The sequence below is a fragment of the Sinohyriopsis cumingii genome, chromosome 16 (assembly GCF_028554795.1).
Source record: "Sinohyriopsis cumingii isolate HCF-2022 chromosome 16, ASM2855479v2, whole genome shotgun sequence".
NCBI lineage: Eukaryota > Metazoa > Mollusca > Bivalvia > Unionida > Unionidae > Sinohyriopsis > Sinohyriopsis cumingii.
This window is the reverse complement of record NC_142976.1, coordinates 34,268,335-34,291,409: the sequence shown is the minus strand read 5'-3', so window position 1 is coordinate 34,291,409 and position 23,075 is coordinate 34,268,335. Positions and strand designations below refer to the sequence as shown.

The 23,075-nt window shown below is 36.0% G+C and overlaps 1 protein-coding gene across 4 annotated transcripts in view; it reads right to left on the bottom strand.

Moving 5' to 3' along the window:
- The window catches only part of LOC149780188 (ATP-dependent RNA helicase A protein-like), a 116,746-nt gene that overhangs the window by 32,508 nt on the left and 61,163 nt on the right, over window positions 1–23,075 (bottom strand). For all 4 annotated transcript variants that reach the window (XM_089936935.1, XM_089936934.1, XM_089936936.1 and 1 more), the window contains 9 exons: window positions 22,253–22,330; window positions 20,868–20,987; window positions 19,057–19,128; window positions 14,333–14,474; window positions 12,900–12,982; window positions 10,745–10,901; window positions 2,830–2,933; window positions 1,725–1,823; window positions 219–333 (listed from right to left, as the gene is read on the bottom strand). In XM_089936935.1, the coding sequence (XP_089793061.1) occupies window positions 219–333; window positions 1,725–1,823; window positions 2,830–2,933; window positions 10,745–10,901; window positions 12,900–12,982; window positions 14,333–14,474; window positions 19,057–19,128; window positions 20,868–20,987; window positions 22,253–22,330 (970 nt within the window). The remainder of the gene's footprint in view (window positions 1–218; window positions 334–1,724; window positions 1,824–2,829; window positions 2,934–10,744; window positions 10,902–12,899; window positions 12,983–14,332; window positions 14,475–19,056; window positions 19,129–20,867; window positions 20,988–22,252; window positions 22,331–23,075) is intronic.

The window sequence follows — 23,075 nt, the reverse complement described above, 5'->3', positions numbered from 1 at the left end:
TTGCCTCTTGATTATATACAGCAATATGTATATGAACACTAATATTTGGTTTATAATAACTTACTTTATCAAGGCTAACATTCAAAGACAAAAGATTTTGGGCAATTCCTTTCATTTCCATTCCTACCTCTTGATTTGGAGTTTTAATGAATGGCAATGAAATCTGAAGCGACTGGACTAATAAAACTGTGACTGGGCTAATAAAACTGCAGAATTACCAAGATCTGGGTGCATTTCAAGATGCTTCTGTAATGCAAAGATAAGATTCCAGCCTGGCAAGAATATGAGGATGGCTCCATCAATGTTCAGTGTCCTGATGTACTTTATTAAAGCCTGAAATGAATAAAACATAATTTAAAATGAGAGGACGGTACATTTTTGAGCAGACTGAATATTTTAATTTTATGCAAGATTGGTCCACACCAGTCACAATAACAAATTTCCTAAAAAGACAGAAAATTTGGTACAGTAGGTCAAATAACAAAATCAGCTTGATTTATCTTCAAAGATTTCAAAGGCAAACATAATTCATCAATTTGACAGACTATTTAGCTCTACATAATTCATCAATTTGACAGACTATTTAGCTCTATGGCAACCATAATCAGACCAATACATGCACATGCTTTAATAAATGCACAATCCCAAGTTTTGGGGTCAAAACTCACAAAAATATTTTTCCTTACTAAGCACATTTCTTGGCCCTGACATGCCAATTCAGTGGGAAGAAGCTCCTAAAACCTGCCAGACCAATGTTCTATTGACCTCACCCCTATTCATGTCTGATGTCTTGCTACCACTAACTTTAATGGGTTAAATCAGCCTCCCAAAATAATCTTACAGATACCTTTATTCAGGATGACCACACCAGGAGAAACAATGTAACTCCAAAGTGGATCAAGTCCAACACAATGAGGGCTAACTCTTTTAGTTTGTACATGCGTACAATGGGATTGTTTGTGTGTTCATTATTTATTATGATGAAATTTACCCATGTGCACAGTGCATAATAATGAACCAATAATAATCAGGAATACATTTCATTCAGATCACTGTTCCAGCATTTTGGCACCTTTTGTTTCTGGTCATGTGACATCAATAGTCGGACCAGAGAGAAACAGACTTTTGTCCTCAGTTAAACAGAAACTGAAAAAGGGCTATAGTTAATGATAGTTTACATAGTAAAGCCTGCCATAGACAAGAGTTTGACATACTTGTTCCGAATCAGCCAACAAGACCATGTTTCAGCTTAATTCTTTACTGATACAACACAGCTGATAAATGACAAAACAAACTCCTAGTAAAGTATATCATTTCAATGTTAAAGGCTCTAACAGCTTGACTGATGCCTTTTTGGGTATGCATACCACAATCAACTCAACTAGGGCCTTTTTCAGTATGCATATCTCAATCAACTCAATTGGGGCCTTTCTGAGTATGCATACCTCAGTCAACTCAACTAAGGCCTTTTTGAGTATACATACCTAAATACCTCAACCAACTCAATTAGGGCCATTGAGAGCATGCCTACCTCAATCAACTCAACATGGGCCTTTTTGAATATGTGTACTCAATCAACTCAACTCATTTAAAGATTAATAAAGGCTTTAATACCTCAACTAATGTCTTTTGAGTATGTGTACTTCAAACAACTTAAATACTGCCTTTCTGAATATTCATACCACATTCAACTCAACTATGGCATGGGGGGGGGGCATGCATACCTCAATCAACTCAAAAGACAATTCCTTCTCATTTAGCATGGCCATAGCTCTCTTGGTCTGCTCAGAGTACTCTTGGCTGATGATCATGTTGCAGTTCTCCTGCAATAAAAAGAAATATTTTCTTTATTATCTGCAATGAATTACAAGAAAATTATCATCTTTTATATACTCTTCTAACATGAATTGTCTCCCTTTACAATACATGTAGAGAAACATCTTGCAATTTATATATACATATATCATTCAGAAACAGACACCACATGTTGTAGTATTTGATCAACTGAGTTAACAAGCAAATGCATTAATTGATCCCACTGTTTGATATTTTACTGCTTTTAATTTTTTAATATAGCTTTCTCAGAGGAAACTGTAATCAAAATCTAAAAGCAGTGACAACTCAGGTATCTTGAATGTTTTTAAAACTGACAGTGATTATAGGACTGAGTAACTTTGGCTGCTATGTCTTGATAATGGCTTTTTGTTACCAAACATAATTACCTCTAAATCAGATCCAACTGTACATTATACTAGCAGATATGGGACCATGCTAATCAGTAAAATAAACAACACAGATCCTGATCTGTTAGAACAGTATGTGACAAAAGATCAGGGTCTATATTGTTTGCAGTTCAATCTGTTAAAACCTTCTGAGTTGAAAGCCTGATTTTGCGAAAAACATCACAACTCCATGAGCAGCCTGAAAATGCCTTCTGTTTATATATATCTTAATTCTGCTGGTAGATCATGCAAACAACAGATTATTTCCATACAGATGAACCTCAGTCAACGGCTTGTTACATGTGTACATACACCTTTTAAAAGGCTGCTTGCATGTGAATACACACATTCCTTCTTTATATTTTCATAGCAAGGGTTTTCTTTCAAAATATATCCAAAAAGCATATCTTCAAAAGATTTATCATATGTGGTCTACAAACTTCAAATATTTACAAGACCACAATGAGAATAGCACTCAAGAATTTCAAATTTGATCAACAAGGCTAAATCTGTCAATTCTGACTATAAAATGTTTCTGACTTTGTAAATCATCTGTTATCACGTTATAAATCAGCTGGCATGAAAATTCAAAACCCCAAAACATTACTTCTTGCTCCTCTCCTTCAATCTCTTCCTTCTCCTTTTTCTTCTTCTTGTCTGACGGTGGAGGAATGAAATTTACCATCTGAATGCAGTCTTCAAGGTAGTATTCTGTAAGAAAAGTTTTTCACATCTTTACAGTCGGCAGTAATTATGTTGGCCATTTAAAATGGTTTTGCAAGTATACAATTTAAGGACTCAGAAAGATTCACACAGTAATTATGTTGGTTGTTTTCAAAGGCTTTTTAAGTATACAATTTAAGGACTCAGAAAGATTCACACAGTAACTATGGTGACTGATTTGAATGGCACTTTGATACAGTAGAGGCTACAAAATGCAACATTTTGATATTCCCAGGGCTGTGATACCTCTATTAAAAACTATTACATTGGTGTAAAATACAACAGAAAGCCTGGTCAAATTTTGATCTATTAAAGAAAGCTAGTCATTATTGGTTAAGAGACTGATTAATGCAGTAATTCTCTAAGTGTCAGGAGCTGGACAAAGACTTATTCAATTGATACACAGAAGGCTGAGTTTTCTCTGGACATAATTGGAAGAAAAATGGTGCTAGTAAGCACGCATCTTTGATCTTAGAGAGTGGGGTGACAAAATATTCTAATGCAATGGGAGTACTAACTGAACTAGTAAGGCAGGTTGTTGAGGATGGTGACTGTGGCTGGCAGTTCCACACAGTGATCTTCAGGCATTCACCACAAGTATCATCAAAGTTGCAAGACTGGTATTGGGTGTTCAGTAATAGGAAGCTGGTGATGGGTCACATAATCTATGGGACCAATGATGGACCTGTCCCATGAGACTAATAAAGAATTGTGTGGCAGGCTGGTACATAAAATCCGGTGCCAATTCTGCTGTGGGTATTTAACAAAACATGGATTGAAAGTGACATGGACAGATGCCACAAGATGCTTGTGCATTGGGTCCAGCAGTGGGTATGCTGTGTCTTGGGTCCAGCACTGGGTATGCTGTGAAAATATATCAGTGCCAAATCCTGTTAGTAGAAGGCATTAATTGAGGCTGTGCCAGAACTGGAGTGGATCTGGTCTGGGATTGGCTGATGTCTAAGTCCAGTCTCAGCTGCAGAGGGTGATACAATTTCCTAGACTGACCTAAGTGGGCCACTGTATATACTGGTATTCACCCAGTAGTACGTGCTGTGATGGAATGCTTAGGCTGTGGAACTGTGGATGACAATAAGACCATAACTTGATAGCAAAGATTTTCTGAATGTTTTCTGAATTGATGATCTTTCCACCTCCAGTCTCTTGGTTATAATGAAATCTTAATCAAAAGCTGCACAAATGGCATCTGCATCCTTATGCTTCTTCTTTCTCCCATTAAAATGGTCAACCATCCATCGTGGGACCAATAAGAGTAAATGTTCCAAGCATGGTTTCATACTGTCCTGTATCCAATTTATGCTGGTGGTGTGATGATTCTCAGCATGCATGCGTGAATGGCTAATACACCCCACATCTGAACCTGCCCAGTGTTGTTGATAACTGTGTGACAGGGTAAAACACATAATGGGACCAGGGATTGCATACAGGACCTCCCCAACTCTAGATGGGTCCTATTCCACTTTCTTTATGCCTTTCCAAGATCCATCTAAATAAATTGTAATTCAATAATTCAGCAGTCTGAACTGATGTCATACGTGCCAACCCCTGGCGAGGAAAATGTGTAATCCAAGTTGACAAAAAGAGTAATCCAAGCACAAAAAGAGTAATCCACATATAACATAATAAAATTCAAAAAGCATATGTACAAAACTATTTATTTATCCCTCTGGTCTTTTAACTCAATTACTGCTTCAAGTTTTCATATAGAGCACTTTGAGTTCTAAAAAGCAACAGACTCTCATACTGCATTTCAGAACACTTTGTTCCAGCTGAGATTATGAATGTTTTGCACACCAGTAGAGTACTAAGTGCTGGGTTACAGAGCCTGGATCTGAATTCAGTTTTATTTTTGTTAACAATACTGAACAATCTCCCATAGTCAGCATTAGAATGGTAAAGAACCAATATTCCTTTCATAACATGATAAAGAGGATATTTATATCTTCGAGTTATTGGGCCTTTCTGGTGGGAAAAAAGGTGCCACTGCACATCAACTCTGTCCATATAAAATGCATTGTCAGGTAGAATGCCATCTTGATACTTCAGGAGTTCTCTTTCTAATTTATCGGCAGCATTTACTGCAGCAAGGTGCATCATATGACAGGGCCAACCTGATATGTACACTGATGGAGACATTTTTTGCAATACAAAATGCAACTCCTTTATGAATTTTCATAGCTTCTGCAATTTTAAGTGAATTATCTTCTGCTAAACATCTAACAATATCTGATGATTTTGTTCTTGCACATGAATATTTTCTGCAATCAGAATTTTGGAATCATGAAACATCCATTTGAACAAAGGACCAATGTAGTTTTCTACTGCTAGGGGTAGTCTGTGTTCTATTATGAACTTGGTAAATAACGCCTCTGCATTTATAAAATTCATGTCCACAGTTTTTTTCTGCTGTAAAAAAGAAGTTACCTCAGTAATGGAGTTAGTAAAATGAGCTAATTCAAGGTTTCTTTGTTTTACCATGATGACCAATAATAAAATCCTTTACACACAGCCTGCAATGGACATGAAGCTGCCCTAGAATGGAACACTGTATTGTGTAATTCATGTGATCATCTTTGAATCGGTTTTTCATCTTTTTCTAACCCATCTGTGAAATTATTTGAAAAACATTTTTGCTCTAACATATGCATCAACTAGAATAAATCTGACTTGACTTTTAGTGCCAAATACCTACAGACTGGTTCTGTAACATATGAATTAGAACAAAGAATCTGTGAGCAAAGATTATAAAATTGGAAAATCAGTCTGTTCTATCCTAACTAAGCCATACAGCTGCTATAAATAGAAACCATGGTCAACAGTTTAAGTAGAAACCAGCAGGTTTCTTGCAAATAGGGCAGCTGCTATAAATATAACATAATACTGTTCATGCAAGTCTAATGACAAGTTTACTTTTATGTCATAGTTATGTAAAGCTTTTTTTTCTAGAGTACGGTCTGAAAGATTAATGGGATGTTAATAAAAATGAGAAAACAAATGAATAATCTTTTTGGTATGGGAATATACCGAAAATGCGCAATCCGAATACATTTATGCATAAGGCATAATTTAGTGAAAAAAGTGTAATGATTATGCCAAAAACGTAATGTTTTGCATGTATGTGATGTGCCCAGTCCAGCCCATTACACATGTGACAGTAGGAAGTAAAACAGTCACATATACATGTGAAAATAGTCTGGCATTGTGCTAAGCTTACCTGGAAGTGGATAATGAACTGGAGAAATAATTATATAAGTCAACCTATTACTTGTAATAAATGATCAACTGATAGAATTTACAACCAAGATCAAGTATTGAGATGAATGATAAGTACTATAGTCCAAAGGGCAGGCAATCAAGATGGCACCAGTTTGCTTATAACAAGATAAAGTTTGAAATTTTAAGCACAAAATGAAATACAGCAAGCTTTAGATGAAGAGCAATTAAAGCATACTTCCACAAGGTGGGATAAGTAAGAAGCATCTTTCCATATGGTGGGATAAATAAGAAGCATCTTATGACTGAAAAGTATAGTGTGTGGGGTTGTTGTTTTGTTTTGTTGTAGGGTTTAACGCCATTTTTCAGCACACGATAGGCTATACATGGCAGCCAGTATTAATGGTGGAGGAAGAAGCTGGGAAAACCCCGAAAAGAACCACCGACCCACGAGAAGCTACTGGCAAGCTTTCTCACATACCCACATTAGCCGAATCCGAGACTCGAACCCACACAGACAGAGGTGTGATGGCAGTGATCTGTAACAGAGAGCGCTTTAGACCACTCGGCCACTCGGGGCCCCAGTGTGTGGAGTACATAAGAGTGGAAGTAGTGGCTGATGACAGAAATGAATAACATGTGGAGAACATACGAGTGGAAGTAGTGGCTGATGACAAAAAAGAATAGTGTGTGGAATACGTAAGAGTAAAAGTAGTGGTGATAACTTAAAAGAATAACAGGTGGAGTAAATAAGAGTGGAAGTAGTGGCTGATTACTGAATAGCATAGTGTGTGGAGTACATAAGAGTGGAAGTAGTGGTTAATGACTGAAAAGTATAGCGTCTGGAGTATATAAGAGTGGAAGTAGTGGCTGATGACTGAATAGCATAGCGTCTGGAGTACATAAGAGTGGAAGTAGTGGCTGATGACTGAAAAGTATAGTGCCTGGAGTACATAAAGAGTGGAAGTAGTGGCTGATGACAGAAAAGTATAGTACCTGGATTACATAAAGAGTGGAAGTAGTGGCTGATGACAGAAAAGTATAGTGCCTGGATTACATAAGAGTGGAAGTAGTGGCTGATGACAGAAAAGTATAGTGCCTGGAATACATAAGAGTGGAAGTAGTGGCTGATGACTGAAAAGTATAGTGCCTGGAGTACATAAAGAGTGGAAGTAGTGTCTGATGACAGAAAAGAATAGCATGTGGAGTACATAAGAGTGGAAGTAGTGTCTGATGACTGAAAAGTATAGTGCCTGGAGTACATAAAGAGTGGAAGTAGTGGCTGATGACAGAAAAGAATACCATGTGGAGTACATAAGAGTGGAAGTAGTGGCTGATGACTGAAAAGTATAGTGCCTGGAGTACATAAGAGTGGAAGTAGCGTCTGATGACAGAAAAGAATAGCATGTGGAGTACATAAGAGTGGAAGTAGTGGCTGATGACTGAATAGCATAGCGTCTGGAGTACATAAGAGTGGAAGTAGTGGTTAATGACTGAAAAGTATAGCATCTGGAGTACATAAGAGTGGAAGTAGTGGTTAATGACTGAAAAGTATAGCGTCTGGAGTACATAAGAGTGGAAGTAGTGGCTGATGACTGAATAGCATAGCGTCTGGAGTACATAAGAGTGGAAGTAGTGCCTGATGACTGAAAAGTATAGCGTCTGGAGTACATAAGAGTGGAAGTAGTGGCTGATGACTGAATAGCATAGCGTCTGGAGTACATAAGAGTGGAAGTAGTGGCTGATGATTGAAAAGTATAGCGTCTGGAGTACATAAGAGTGGAAGTAGTGGCTGATGACTGAAAAGTATAGCGTCTGGAGTACATAAGAGTGGAAGTAGTGGCTGATGACTGAAAAGTATAGTGCCTGGAGTACATAAAGAGTGGAAGTAGTGTCTGATGACAGAAAAGAATAGCATGTGGAGTACATAAGAGTGGAAGTAGTGTCTGATGACAGAAAAGTATAGTGCCTGGAGTACATAAAGAGTGGAAGTAGTGGCTGATGACAGAAAAGTATAGTGCCTGGAGTACATAAAGAGTGGAAGTAGTGGCTGATGACAGAAAAGTATAGTGCCTGGATTACATAAGAGTGGAAGTAGTGGCTGATGACAGAAAAGTATAGTGCCTGGAGTACATAAGAGTGGAAGTAGTGGCTGATGACTGAAAAGTACAGTGCCTGGAGTACATAAAGAGTGGAAGTAGTGTCTGATGACAGAAAAGAATAGCATGTGGAGTACATAAGAGTGGAAGTAGTGTCTGATGACTGAAAAGTATAGTGCCTGGAGTACATAAAGAGTGGAAGTGGTGGCTGATGACAGAAAAGAATATCATGTGGAGTACATAAGAGTGGAAGTAGTGGCTGATGACTGAAAAGTATAGTGCCTGGAGTACATAAGAGTGGAAGTAGTGTCTGATGACAGAAAAGAATAGCATGTGGAGTACATAAGAGTGGAAGTAGTGTCTGATGACAGAAAAGAATAGCATGTGGAGTACATAAGAGTGGAAGTAGTGGCTGATGACTGAATAGCATAGCGTCTGGAGTACATAAGAGTGGAAGTAGTGGTTAATGACTGAAAAGTATAGCGTCTGGAGTACATAAGAGTGGAAGTAGTGGTTAATGACTGAAAAGTATAGCGTCTGGAGTACATAAGAGTGGAAGTAGTGGCTGATGACTGAATATCATAGCGTCTGGAGTACATAAGAGTGGAAGTAGTGGCTGATGACTGAAAAGTATAGCGTCTGGAGTACATAAGAGTGGAAGTAGTGGCTGATGACTGAATAGCATAGCGTCTGGAGTACATAAGAGTGGAAGTAGTGGCTGATGATTGAAAAGTATAGCATCTGGAGTACATAAAGAGTGGAAGTAGTGGCTGATGACTGAAAAGTATAGCGTCTGGAGTACATAAGAGTGGAAGTAGTGGCTGATGACTGAAAAGTCTAGTGCCTGGAGTACATAAAGAGTGGAAGTAGTGTCTGATGACAGAAAAGAATAGCATGTGGAGTACATAAGAGTGGAAGTAGTGTCTGATGACAGAAAAGTATAGTGCCTGGAGTACATAAAGAGTGGAAGTAGTGGCTGATGACAGAAAAGTATAGTGCCTGGATTACATAAAGAGTGGAAGTAGTGGCTGATGACAGAAAAGTATAGTGCCTGGATTACATAAGAGTGGAAGTAGTGGCTGATGACAGAAAAGTATAGTGCCTGGAGTACATAAGAGTGGAAGTAGTGGCTGATGACTGAAAAGTATAGTGCCTGGAGTACATAAAGAGTGGAAGTAGTGTCTGATGACAGAAAAGAATAGCATGTGGAGTACATAAGAGTGGAAGTAGTGTCTGATGACTGAAAAGTATAGTGCCTGGAGTACATAAAGAGTGGAAGTGGTGGCTGATGACAGAAAAGAATATCATGTGGAGTACATAAGAGTGGAAGTAGTGGCTGATGACTGAAAAGTATAGTGCCTGGAGTACATAAGAGTGGAAGTAGTGTCTGATGACAGAAAAGAATAGCATGTGGAGTACATAAGAGTGGAAGTAGTGTCTGATGACAGAAAAGAATAGCATGTGGAGTACATAAGAGTGGAAGTAGTGTCTGATGACTGAAAAGAATAGCATGTGGAGTACATAAGAGTGGAAGTAGTGTCTGATGACAGAAAAGAATAGCATGTGGAGTACATAAGAGTGGAAGTAGTGTCTGATGACTGAAAAGAATAGCATGTGGAGTACATAAAGAGTGGAAGTAGTGGCTGATGTCTGAAAAGTATAGCATCTGGAGTACATAAGAGTGGAAGTAGTGTCTGATGACAGAAAAGAATAGCATGTAGAGTACATAAGAGTGGAAGTAGTGTCTTATGACTGAAAAGAATAACATGTGGAGTACATAAGAGTGGAAGTAGTGTCTGATGACTGAAAAGTATAGTGCCTGGAGTACATAAGAGTGGAAGTAGTGGCTGATGACTGAAAAGAATAACATGTGGAGTACATAAGAGTGGAAACAAAAGAATAACATGTAGAAGTAGTGGCTGATGACCGAAAAGATTTAGATCAATCCATTTATCTAAGTAGAAACCATTGTGGTCTGACTTCTTTTTTCGGTTTGGATCTGTGAGGTAGTAGATGTACTCCTAGAATATTGATTAATATTCTTGAGATGCATCAACAATAAAATTTTCAGGTGTGCAGATGATATAGGATTTAAGTTTAACAAACTGATGAAATATAATTCTCATGTGTTACCATGTGATAAATTCATGTGCAATGTTTTAGGAGTATTGATGAAATAGGGTTCAAGTTACTGAAACATAAAAAAAAATGAATAAACAAACACATAAATGAACAAAACATTAATGAAAATGCAAATGTAAAAATGAACAAACATTAATAAAAAGGCAAATGTTATGTCTCCACTGATCTTCGTTGGGGAGGGGATAACCAAAGGTTTTGGTGTAGTTATGTAGTAATATTTGAAGTAAAATTGAAGTGATATAAAGTACAGTGCTAACAAGTAGGAAATGGTTATCAGAACTCCGACCATTCATTGGTTCTGGCATTTGAAACAGCAACACAAACCTTGGACTGGATATGTTCTGCCATACACCTCAACCACTGGAGCATTATTGAAGTAATCTGAGAACAGAGTTGTGTCCACTGTTGCAGACATCAGTATTACACGGAAGTCGGGATATGTGCGGATCATGTCTCTTAACATCACCATCAGGAAATCAGTCTAGTAAGAAACAAAGAAAGTTTTAAACTTGCATTTTATCATGCCTACTGACAGCATGGAAAAAAATAACTATTATTGCATAACCGATATAAATAGCTAAATAAACAAAGATAATAGAAGCAACAAATCTATGGTTATTGAATTGTGTATATGAATTGCTAAAACAGCAGGCATGGGAACAATTAAACTACTAAATTGCTAACCAAACGGACAGCATGGAAACAATGAACCAACTGCTACTGTGTATTGGATGTGAATTGCTAATCGAACACTGGGAACAGGAAAATAACTGACCTAATGTTGCTTCATAGCTGATATGAACTGCTAACCAATCACATTATTCACATGAAAGTAAGGAGTTCTTCTTCATTACTGAAGAAGAGTTAACATTCTTTGCATAATCATAATTCTTGACTTGAATTAAAGCAAGAGTACCATGAATGACACATTATACACCCATCACCATGAATGACACATTATACACCCATCACTGTTTAAAAGTCCCCTGTAAATGACAAACATTTGTACTGAAACCATTTTCTTATTTCAGTCCTTTGCATTGCTCTTCTGACAACAAAATAATCGATAGGCTTCTTTCTGAGTGTAAGCCATCTAGAAAGATGGGTCAGGTTTAGAATGCGAAACTAAAATTATCGTGCAGAAACACTTTCTCTTCTTCCAGGGGGCCCCGAGTGGCAGAGTTTTCTTAAGTGCTCTCCATCATGGAACACTGTCATCTCACCTCTGTCTGCGTGGGTTCGAGTCTCGGGCTTGGTCAATGTGGATCTGTGAGAAAGCTTGCCGCTGGCTTCTTATGGGTCGGTGGTTCTTTCCTGGGTTTTCCCGGGTTCATCCTCCACCATTAATACAGGCCGTCATGTACAGCCTATCTTGTGCTGAAAAATTCTGTTAAACCCTATATCAACAATAACAACAACAATCTCCTTCCAGTGTGTCTGACCATTCAAAACAGCTTTCTTCCTTGCCCAAAGTGCAAACCATATATTTCATGTAGAACAAATGCTACTGTGCAAAAACCATTAAAAAATATTCTACCTGAACATGACCTTGAAATTTGACCACCTGACTCCAAAATCATTACTGCTCTTTCTAGTACAATCACTATTTACAAGGTTTAGGAATGATACATGATGAAAATCTCAATCTACCGTGCAAAAACTACTTTTCTTCTTTCAGTCTGTGAACATGACCATGGACCATTTCCTTACACCAAGCGCAAGTCAATCCACAAAGTCTGATAACTACACGGTGGACAATTCAAATTACCATGCAGGAACCAAACTGGTAAAAAGACAGATGGACATCACAACATAATACACTCTGCCTTATAGAAGACATAAAAAAGACCCTAAAAAAATATCAATGCAAACAAGTCCCTTGCTAAAACCAATGACTTGGTAAATACAAAATTCTCATCACATCAAAATGTGCCATCTCCATACAAAACTGCTTATATCCAAATCTGCTTGCTTGTTTTATCTTTCTTTGGTATAGTTTGGTCTGATTGGGTGTTTTTTTTGGCACCAAAAAATCCCTCAAGGTAGGTTATTTAGTGTCAAGGCAATTGGAATAAATGGCTCTGCCCAAAAGACACACTGCCATAACTGACATGGGCTGATCTAAAGGTCCGATCATGCTAATTGCTGAGTCACTGCAGGTGTTTCATCTTGGAATTTTTCAAGAGGTTCATTAACTGAAGCAAATGATACTGGAACAGTAAAGAACTTTAATACAGAAGAATATATATTTTACTAATCCAAATCAATTTTGACAAATTTCTCATAACTGAAACATCCTTACAGTACTTAAAATGTGCATTCAGTTTTATTTGTTTAAAAAATTTACCTGTGTAAATTATATTTCCTTTCTTCAATTAAATCCATTGCTTGTAAACTTTCATCTCATTACAACAATACAGGAAACTCCACTCATTCCACTCTCATGTTCCTAAATTAAATCCATTCTTTACAAACTTACATTGAGATCTCTTTCATGAATCTCATCCACAATAACATGGGAAACTCCCCTCATTCCACTTTCAAGTCTCCTCAGGAGAGTACCTGTCAGAAAATGAAATTATGTCAGTCATCTCAATTTTGTTTTTATAGGATCTTTAAACTTTTGATTTCTGACAGTAGCAACAGGTGGATAATATAATTACGTATCTCTTCAAGCAAACTTATCAAAAAATGTGCTAGCATTTACTTACACTCAGACAGATAGATTTGTTTATGAGGATAAATGGAAACTGTAAAAGATGGCTAAGAAAACCTTTTTTAAAAAACTTCATCAATACTTTTCTTCACATCCACTGTACAAATGAAACATCAACAAAATAATCAAAACAACCATCATGATCTTCAGATCTAATGATATAGATAGTTCAGTTTATGATGTGATTATATTAAATATTTTTTCTTAGTTAGGAAATAAATTTTAAATGAAAGAGCAAAACTTCTGTGAATTTATATCCACTGCATAGAGCAAGGGTCTCAAACTCCAATCACAATGATGGCCACATGAGAATTAGTACACTGTCCAAAGGGCTGCATCAGTGAAACATTTTCATACAGTGAAAGTGGCTCATATAAAAGGTAGCCAGTTGAAATATTGGAAACAAGTAAACAATGTAACAATCAAATTTTTATCAAACTGGTTGGCTATGAAGAAAAAATCTGCATTATTAATTATTAAAAAAATTCTAGGTGTCATTGTGGGCTATAGGAAACAACTCCACGGGCCACATGTGGCACAGTGTTTGAAACACTTGGCCTGGATTTGTTGAGGAAACATAATAGTGTCAGTATTTCAACTGGTGACCAGGATTTTGAAGTCATGACCCAAACTGTGATACCTGATCTACCAGGTTTTATACCTCTATATTAAACCGCTTTAGTGTTAAATGGCAGAAGAAAGAAATGGAAAACACTGTTAACATTGACCCTGAAGACAGAAATGTGGTAAGCAACATACTGTCTAGTGATCATACAAGTGTACTATGTGCTATACCATTATCACATGGCATACAATTTACAACTGATGGACAGATAGACAAATGGATTAATAGTACTATGTGCTATAACATTATCTCAAATGGCATACAACTTATAATTGATGGACAGATAGATGGACAGACAAATGGATTAACAGAATGAAACTGCAGATAAAATATATCCCACATTAAAAAAGGTGGCTGGGAACAACTATCACAAATGGTCCTTAGACCTCCTTCCCATAAGGTGAAATAATAGTTTTTCAATGGGTAAATTACACTGAAATATCAGAGCATGAAAGATCTTTCAATGTCTTGGTATTTTACAAAAGTAACTTTACAAAAACCACAGAAAAACATGGACATCACATTTTCACTTTCTGAATAAAGTCTGGATTAGATATCAGAGCAGACTTACCCACAGTGCAGTACAGTATACTGCCATATGGCCTGGGAAGAACTGACTCAAAGCGAACACTGTAACCACAACTACTGCCCAAGTTCTCTGCTCTTTCATTGGCCACTCTCTCTGCTATTGACACAGCACTGATTCTCCTTGGCTAAAATGAGAATCAAATATTTGTTATGCAGATTTTACAAAACAAAATGTACAACCTGTGAAGTGAACTGTGACTCAAATACGTAAGGTTTTTTTTAAGGCCTTTAACACAAATTTTCACACAAAATGGGTAATAATCCAATCAATGATATTCACACAGAAAATTATATTATTTAATTCTAATCCAAGATCACTTTTAATAAAGAAAACCTATAAAGCTGTTGGAAGATTCAAAATTATACATTTACACACAGTAAGCCTAATAGTTAATTATAGTATGTAGAAATATGTGTCAGTTTTGAAGAATTGGCTAATGGTGTGTACATTTACATTAAATATGGTTGATTACCTCTGATACTTCTTTTTATTTTCACTTAGAAACTAACGCTTATGTTTAACAATGACTATACGTATCAAAATCTTCACTTGATTGCTACAGAACAACAATTTGTGTATTTCTTTACAATAAATAAATGCCCAAAAGCCACACAGATCATTTATACAGCCATTATGTTGCTACAGTGTATTAAGAATCAAAACTGAATGTTCAGAACATCAGTAATGAAAGCAGTTTTGTGTATGTATCTGCAAGGGACAGACTACATTATACTTTATTTTATTACCAATTTGATAAAAAAATATTCTTTATATTGATTAATTACAAAATTAAGATACTTTTTATGACTTATGAGAGAGAGAGAGAGTACATTAGCTGTAAGGCATAAGGTACACGCAGCACTTGTGTTTCAGTATGGTACAGTTTTGTTACAAATCAAGGACATCAATGATGATATTTGTTTTGTGAAGACAAAGAATGGATAGGCACCAGTTTCTTTTTTACATGATATGAGTCTCTAGAATGATGGGAAGGAAAATACAAATAAAACAGAAGATAGATTATCATAAATGTTTTTGTTTCAGTGTGTACCACACCCACCCATCATTATTTCATCAATGTCAGTAGTTCGCTTAACCAATTAGAAGTCATCAAAATATTTTGGCTCTTAAATGCTATTATAAAATATTCTTTCTCTGAGACATAGATGTAAATATAACCTATTATATCCAATGTATTAGTTTTAAAAAATTCTTAAGGTAAAAGAACAAAAATATACAGGTTCAAATGAAAATAAAAATATCCTCCCATAGCCCCAAAATTAAAAAAAAACCAAAAACAATCCTTCAAAAATATTTCTGGCATTTTCTGGGTCCCTTACATCCAAAGCCCCCAGTAGTTTAAAAGATTAGGTCTTTCTTCAGCGAAAATATTTTAAAAAAGTCATACCTTCCCCATTTTTCACCTACAAATTCATTACTGCACTTGATATACACCGTAGCAGACCACAGAAAGAAGGAACCAACGAATGCAAGTATAAATATCAAATATTAAATATACAATATTCAGTTAGGAAAACTTGTATTCATGAGATGTCCTAAGAACAAACACAGTAGTGAATAATGGAATAACTAACTGAGATACATGGACAGTAACCAACCAGTAAGAAAACACAAACTAATAAATATCAAATATTAAATATAATAATGTTTAATTAGGTGAGTTCATGTTTCACAAATTTCCAAATATTCATGAATCACATCACAGGAACAATAACATATCAATAAAAAGAAATGCAAAAATAAAAAGTTCACTGAAAAACATTTAAGTAAAGCAACATAACATGCAACTAAGATCAGACTTACTAAAACTTAATAATGGATGGTTGATGATATGTGTAAATTCCAGTGGATGTTCATGTTGGCCTGATGATTGTCACAAGTTAAATTTACATGCTGCCACCTATCAAATTATGTGGACTCAACAGCAAGAGTTACTTCCCTTTGTCCACGAGAGTTAGAAGTTTGTTTTTACATCTATAGGAGGGTTTGATTCTGGAAGTAGCAATAATTCCTAACGTTTTGACAGAGAGACTTGGAAGAAACTTTATCCCAGGATGTTTTCTGACAAATTTGATCAAAATTTTTTCACAGGTTTTGAAGAGGAAGTCAGGTTTTCTTTGTGCAGTAATAGCAGTCATATTTGGTGATGAATATGCATGTTTTTGATGAGAAATCATCTAAAGGTTTTACAGTTTTTAGTAATGTTTGAGATATCTGAAGGCAGGTCAGCATCATTAAAACAAATTTAATAGCCCTTCATCCTTGGTTGATCTAGGCCTGACAACCCTAACATGACCATCCAAGTAAAGCAGCTGATTTTGTTTTCTGTAAGTTTCACCAGTTTTCAGTAAGGTGTAACAAAATATAAAGGACTGCAATTGAGAAGTTAGAAAACATGTATTTAAAAAGTTCAGCATTTGAAACTGATGCAGCAACAGTAACAAATATTAAGCTGGAATGTTTGTAGACCTTATATACCTGAAGTACAGTAGCATAAACTTCAGTTTCAAACCCTATGCAGCTCAATGGCTTGTTGCTAACTCTCAACTTCTTGTAATTCTTGGGATTTGTATATATATATTTCACACGACAATGGCAATCACAATTCCCACCACAAAACATACTCAATTCAACACCTGATGTCCAATAAACATAATATCCCTTCCTGATTTTTATTCACAAGTATCTGAATATTCATTTTTTTTCTTCTGTACTATTTATCAATACTTTTTAAGATGCATATTTTCCCATTTGTCATCAACATGTATCACTTGCTGGACACCATTTCAATTTTTTTATTTATAATCAACAGTTTGACCATGCAGATGCTTTGCATGAAAAGATACAGTTTAAAGCACCTGATGTACTGCTGTAAAGCTAGGCTGGTTCCCTGACAAACTCCATCAAACCTAATATGAAACCTGGATTCAAATCAAACAGGACGAGCCAATAATCCAGATTTTACCACACCGATCATATTTCCATAGTTTTTGCATTTATTCTCTAAATCTATAAGGGTCATTTTTGTAAGACTTACAGAAAACCATAAGGGTAGGCAGCTCTGTATGATCTCAAAAGTGGTTCACTGGTTTCTGAGAAGTTTAAAATAGCCAAATGATGGAAAACACATGATGGATGCCTGGTCTTAACATAAGTACAGCTGGACTTGCAGCTAGGTGAGCTATGAATTACCTACCAATATACAAGAATAGAGCTGTGAACGGGTATTCAGGTACTAACCCATTGATAATAATCCCAGTAATAAAATGAGCTATCAGGTACCCATATACTGGATACAAGTTTCTACAAGTGCACTTGGCCCCATAGGCCCTTTGCTTGTAAAAGCGGCACTCTTGTTTTTAAGCTGACAAGCTGTTTGATCGAGCGGCAAATATAATACATTTACTTGTTCAGTGTCAAGTACAGTTTTGCCTCTTCCACTAAATATATGACCTTAATCTCCTAGTTTGTTTTCCCAAATGACAACATTTTGACTGAACCATGAGTGATGTTTAGTGGCAAGTAACAGAGGTTGGCTATTTGATCTTGTCGCAACCTTTAATTAGTTTCACAAACTGTATGATCAATGTGTGCTTACAGAGCTCGAGCTCAGTCTCTACATAAGCACTCACATATGACAGTGGGACCAACGAAAGGGAGTCCTACAATATTTATAACTAGACCATGATGATTTACTAGACAACAATGCAGGATTTCATAACTTTATCAGACAATGAGGATAAATTCTTGGAATTTGTATCAATTGGCATTAGGTAGTGACGTTTATAGGATACTGTGAATGAAAGAAAAAATGTGGACTTTATTTTATTAGCAGAGCTGCAGTAGCTCAGTTGGCAGAGTATCACACTCTTATTTCAAGTGTCATAGGTTCAATACCTAACCAGGTCAGTCTGGGTCAGCCACCTGTGTGTTCTTGGGAGAGGCACATAACTCCTGTTTCCTTAGCATGATATAGCCAACCCCAAAATATATATATAAAATAGAAATCAGTCAATAAAGTGTTGGACACATACTCCAAGGGTTATGAATTCAATATCAACCCAGACCAGCCTCTGTCATCCCCAGTGCATACTTGTGAAAGGCACACTTAGTTCAAATATCCTTGCCATGAAATATCCTGTAGCCAACTGTTTCAAAATGCTCTTTAAGTGCACATGAATATCATACATTCAATCAAGAAATTGGAAACCATGAATATTATACATTCATTTTTGATCACGGGATACAAATCTTGGCAGTTTTTGTGGTTTCCTTTCAATCACACATTGACATATCTATTTAATCACAGATTGACATATCTATTCAATCACAGATTGACATATCTAAATAGCAACTAATGTGGCCAATACTGCCTAAGAAACTGACCTAAATGCAAACCCCAACAACCAGAAATTGACCTCAACCTAAGAAAAGTATGGACAAATCACTGAACCAAAATATATTGATCACAGTTACCCAAGTTTCGTTAAAAGATATGACATGTCTAACACTGACTTACGTGACTCCACAAGTAATAAAGACTGAGAGAATAACTTTAAATACAAAACCCAACCCAAGTTAACATCATCTTGATCAGCAGATGGACAGACAGGCAAACAGATGGACAGCTGACATTAATGAATGGCTGTGCAATCAGGCTAAAATTCACAAACACACTCACATACCTGTGTGATAACAACACTGCACTCAGCACCTCTTCCTTGAAGAATTGCCTGGTCCAAGATGAACTGGGGCACCTGCACAGTGAACAGAAAAGTACTTTAGTTTATCAATTTAAAAATATTCTTTGTATATAGTTTTACCAAAGCATACCATTTCAAAAGAAAGGTGTCACTAGTAAGAGTTGAGAGAAAAACCAAACAAAAAACCTCATGAAGTTGAAAAAAACACATCATACACATCAATGAGGTCTGTAATGCCATAGTTGATTTACTTGTGTCTGCAGTCTTGGTGATTAGTCATGGGTTTGGCAACTAGAGTTGACACAAATAAGTGTTAGCAATATTCCATTCATAATCACAAGTTTTATATATGATTTATGTGATTTGTTTTCATCATGGTAAATGTCATTCAATACTAACACCCTTATTCCTAGGTGTAACTGACCCTCAAGCAACAAGGAGATAACCACTCCCCTATCAACATAAATGATTGCTTCCTGGAAGCCATCTCCACACATGGATTACTTAAATTTGAAAGAAAAAAAGCAACAACAAAAAATAATCAAAGCTTCCTTGAAAAGGCATATAATAACTACTGTAAGATGAGATTTAACACCAATCTCTCTATCTATGCATGGTTGTACCACTCGTATGACTTTTCTGTCTTAGCAGATGGCACATTTAACATTTTAGTCATGAAACAAACCTTGGAAGAGCTAGGTTAACAAGTTATGGAGAAGGAAAGTATTATGAACGACTAATATATGTGAAGAAGATATAGGGAAATGTGTAATTCTATGCATTAGTGCTTTTGTGTTTTATCAGCCAATGACTTTGTGCAAAGAATTTCCAGTAAGCAAGATCAGAGATCATTTCTTCTTTTTAACTGTGGAGGACTGAAACTATGATTGTGAACTTGACAAATCAATACTCGTAATAAAACCGTTTGAGTTAAGATGAGCACAACTTACCTAAAGTGCAGTACAAAATCTGTTATCATGGCCTTGAACCTGATATCAAGGATAGTAGGTCACTTAACTTGCAACAGATATTGGTAAGTTTTCTTAAATCTTTAAGTGAATAGATTTAAAAAATAAGTCAACTGGCATCGCTTCATTCAATGTATTCATCACATGTCTCCATAAACTGGGTTAAATGCCAGAAATCCATTAATACTTGTTTATCACAAGCCAATCCATTTAAAATCTTAAGACTGTTAACCTTCAAATCAAATTTGGAGTGCTATCAAATTATTCACTGGAATGCAGGTAAACACAAAGTCAGATTAAAATTCACTTATATATGTACAAGTCAGGGTGTTCATAAGTTCAAAGCATAAAAAATGCAAGCAATGACATCTGAACTGACCTCAAGTTCAATAAGGTATGGTTTTCAAAAGTGGCAGAGATAAAACTGACCAAAACACAGAACTTAACCAGCTTACAGCTTGAAACTTTGGTCACAGTAACCTCTTTTTTGGCTAGAGCCGTACTCCACAAGGTGCAATTACATACCATGTCATATGCCTATGTGGTCATTATTTCCCAAGAAAATGACCTCAACACAAAACTTAACCATGTCTCTGAAGTATGAAATTGTGATCACAGTGGCCAAAGTTGACAGGATTGTATTTAACATAACAAGACCCTGGTAAATACCAAGTGGCTTGATTCTGAGATAGATTAGAGGATGGATATACGAATGTAACCTATTTATCCTTCCACATTTGTGGTTGGTATGCCAATATCATTTCTGCCAAAATGATTTTAGAATCTGTTGATACTACGGCTATACAAGATAATAAAAATGATAACCTGAGTTGTTTTGCCACATCCTGTTTCTCCTCTAATAATAACCACACTGTTCTTCTGTATTTCCTGTAATATGTGATCATGGGATTGGAACACTGGCAGATGACCTCTCTCCTCCATCATCTGAAATGCAGTTAATCAAATGTATTTAAGTGAAACAGATCATATGCTTGTGTGTGTATATATATGTATGTGTGTAGAAGGTATAACGGCACATCAATGCAATCCTGGCTGTAGTGTATAAATTTAGGTATAAAAAAAAGCACAAAAAGTAAATTTAGACATAAAAGTCCTAAAAATAAAAGTCTACAGTAAATACAGTATCTCAATATCCTAACAAAGGAGAGACCCAAGTGAGGATGCAATGAACCATTTGTTTGTCCACAGGAATCAACAAAATGCAGGACAGCTGGATTTTTTTCCATGGCTAAATGGCTGCTCATTTTTTAAATTCCTAATTGACACCATCAAACAATCAAAACATTCTATTTACACAGAAAAGCATGGATAGCAATACGCTTGATATAATACAATAGTGTTTTTTACCTAATAAGAAGAGTCTGTTTGATAAAAACTGGTATGTATGTATGTATGTATGTATGTATATATATATATATATATATAATGGTTAAGTAGCTGAAAGGATAAAATTTTAGGATATAAAATTATTGTACTCTAGGAGTGGTTACTGAGTTAGTCCAAGCCCTGCTACAGGATGCATGCACTACAGAATGATTGTTTTTTGTCAATGTTGGAAATCTTACATGTGATTATCTGGGCAACACTTTGTCAAATCTTGGATTATTCATTACCAAAACAACAACAAAAATCCAGCTGCTTTTGCATTATTTTCAAACGTTTCTTTCACTTATTTTAATATTAACTTGCTAATACAAACTTAACATATTTTTACCTCACACAAAATTGGACTTGGCACTCGAAAGTCATATTTAAGTTTTTGCTATTATTTTCTGTACAAATTATGAAAGAATATGGAGGGAGCACAGGTTTGTATTAGGTCTGGTGTTATTAATGTCATTCAGGACAAGAAAACTACAAGGTTTGTATGTCCTTTAAGTCAAGAAAACAGGTTTGTTGGTATACATGTCCCATGCTTGACTTGTGCAATCTCCTGAACTGAACCCTTGACCTGAGTGCATATCCTGCCAGTGTCCCCTGACAAGGGAACATATTCTTGCTTCCCGTATCAGCTTCCACACAGTACGATATGATTTATAAAAAGTAAACTCAAGGAATTTTATTAATGTCTTTCACATATTTAATGGGAGGTAGTTATAAAATGATGGCAAGACAGATACAGATACATAATGAGGATAAGATTTAGTGCTAAATTTTGGTGACAAATAAAAGTTCCATTTTCTCCTCACCTGCTTGAATCCTGGATCACTCTCCATCTGCTGAGTCAGGCTGTTATATAGATCCTGACTGATACTCTCCATTGTGGCCTGTGTGAATAAACAATCATGAAATCAATAAAATGCCTTTTCACATATTACATTTTTCAGAATTACATATTTGAACCAGATGATTTAAGATCTACGGTTTTGAAGTACCTCACACTGCATCTATGTGGTAAACATGTAGTCAAGTTTCTATTTCTGAGATTATAAAGAACTCCCTCATTATAATGCCTTTCTTTATACTGTGGTTACTGCTGTAAGGTGAGTATGATCATGGATCCCATTCAGTGCCGGATTAAGTTACGTATCATGTATTTCATTAAAAATGTGGTCTCACTATAAGGCAGTATACTCCATCGTTATGTGTTATAATGTTTAACTACCTTATAATCTGCATTAGACAAGGTGATTTGATTTTAATATTGCAATATACAAGGTGAAAGAATATGTAATATTGAAAGGTGAAAGAATATGTAATACTGAAAAGAAAAGGTAACTTTTGGTAATAATTTCAAATATCTTGGCAGGGAAAGTGAACATTTGAATGGAAAATTAAAACTCTGAAATCAGTATTCTTTCTAACAATTCTGAAGGCTTGCTGTCTCTGAGTCATATTCAACTAGTACCCCCACATGCCTTAAGCAATTTAGATGAAACCTGTTTCTGATGATCAGGACCAAACAAAATGGCACAATGTTAATATATCTACTGATACTGTCCCCACAGTCAGAGAGATGATTGTCTTTGGCACAATGTTAATATAGCAGGCTTTATCTACTGATACTGTCCC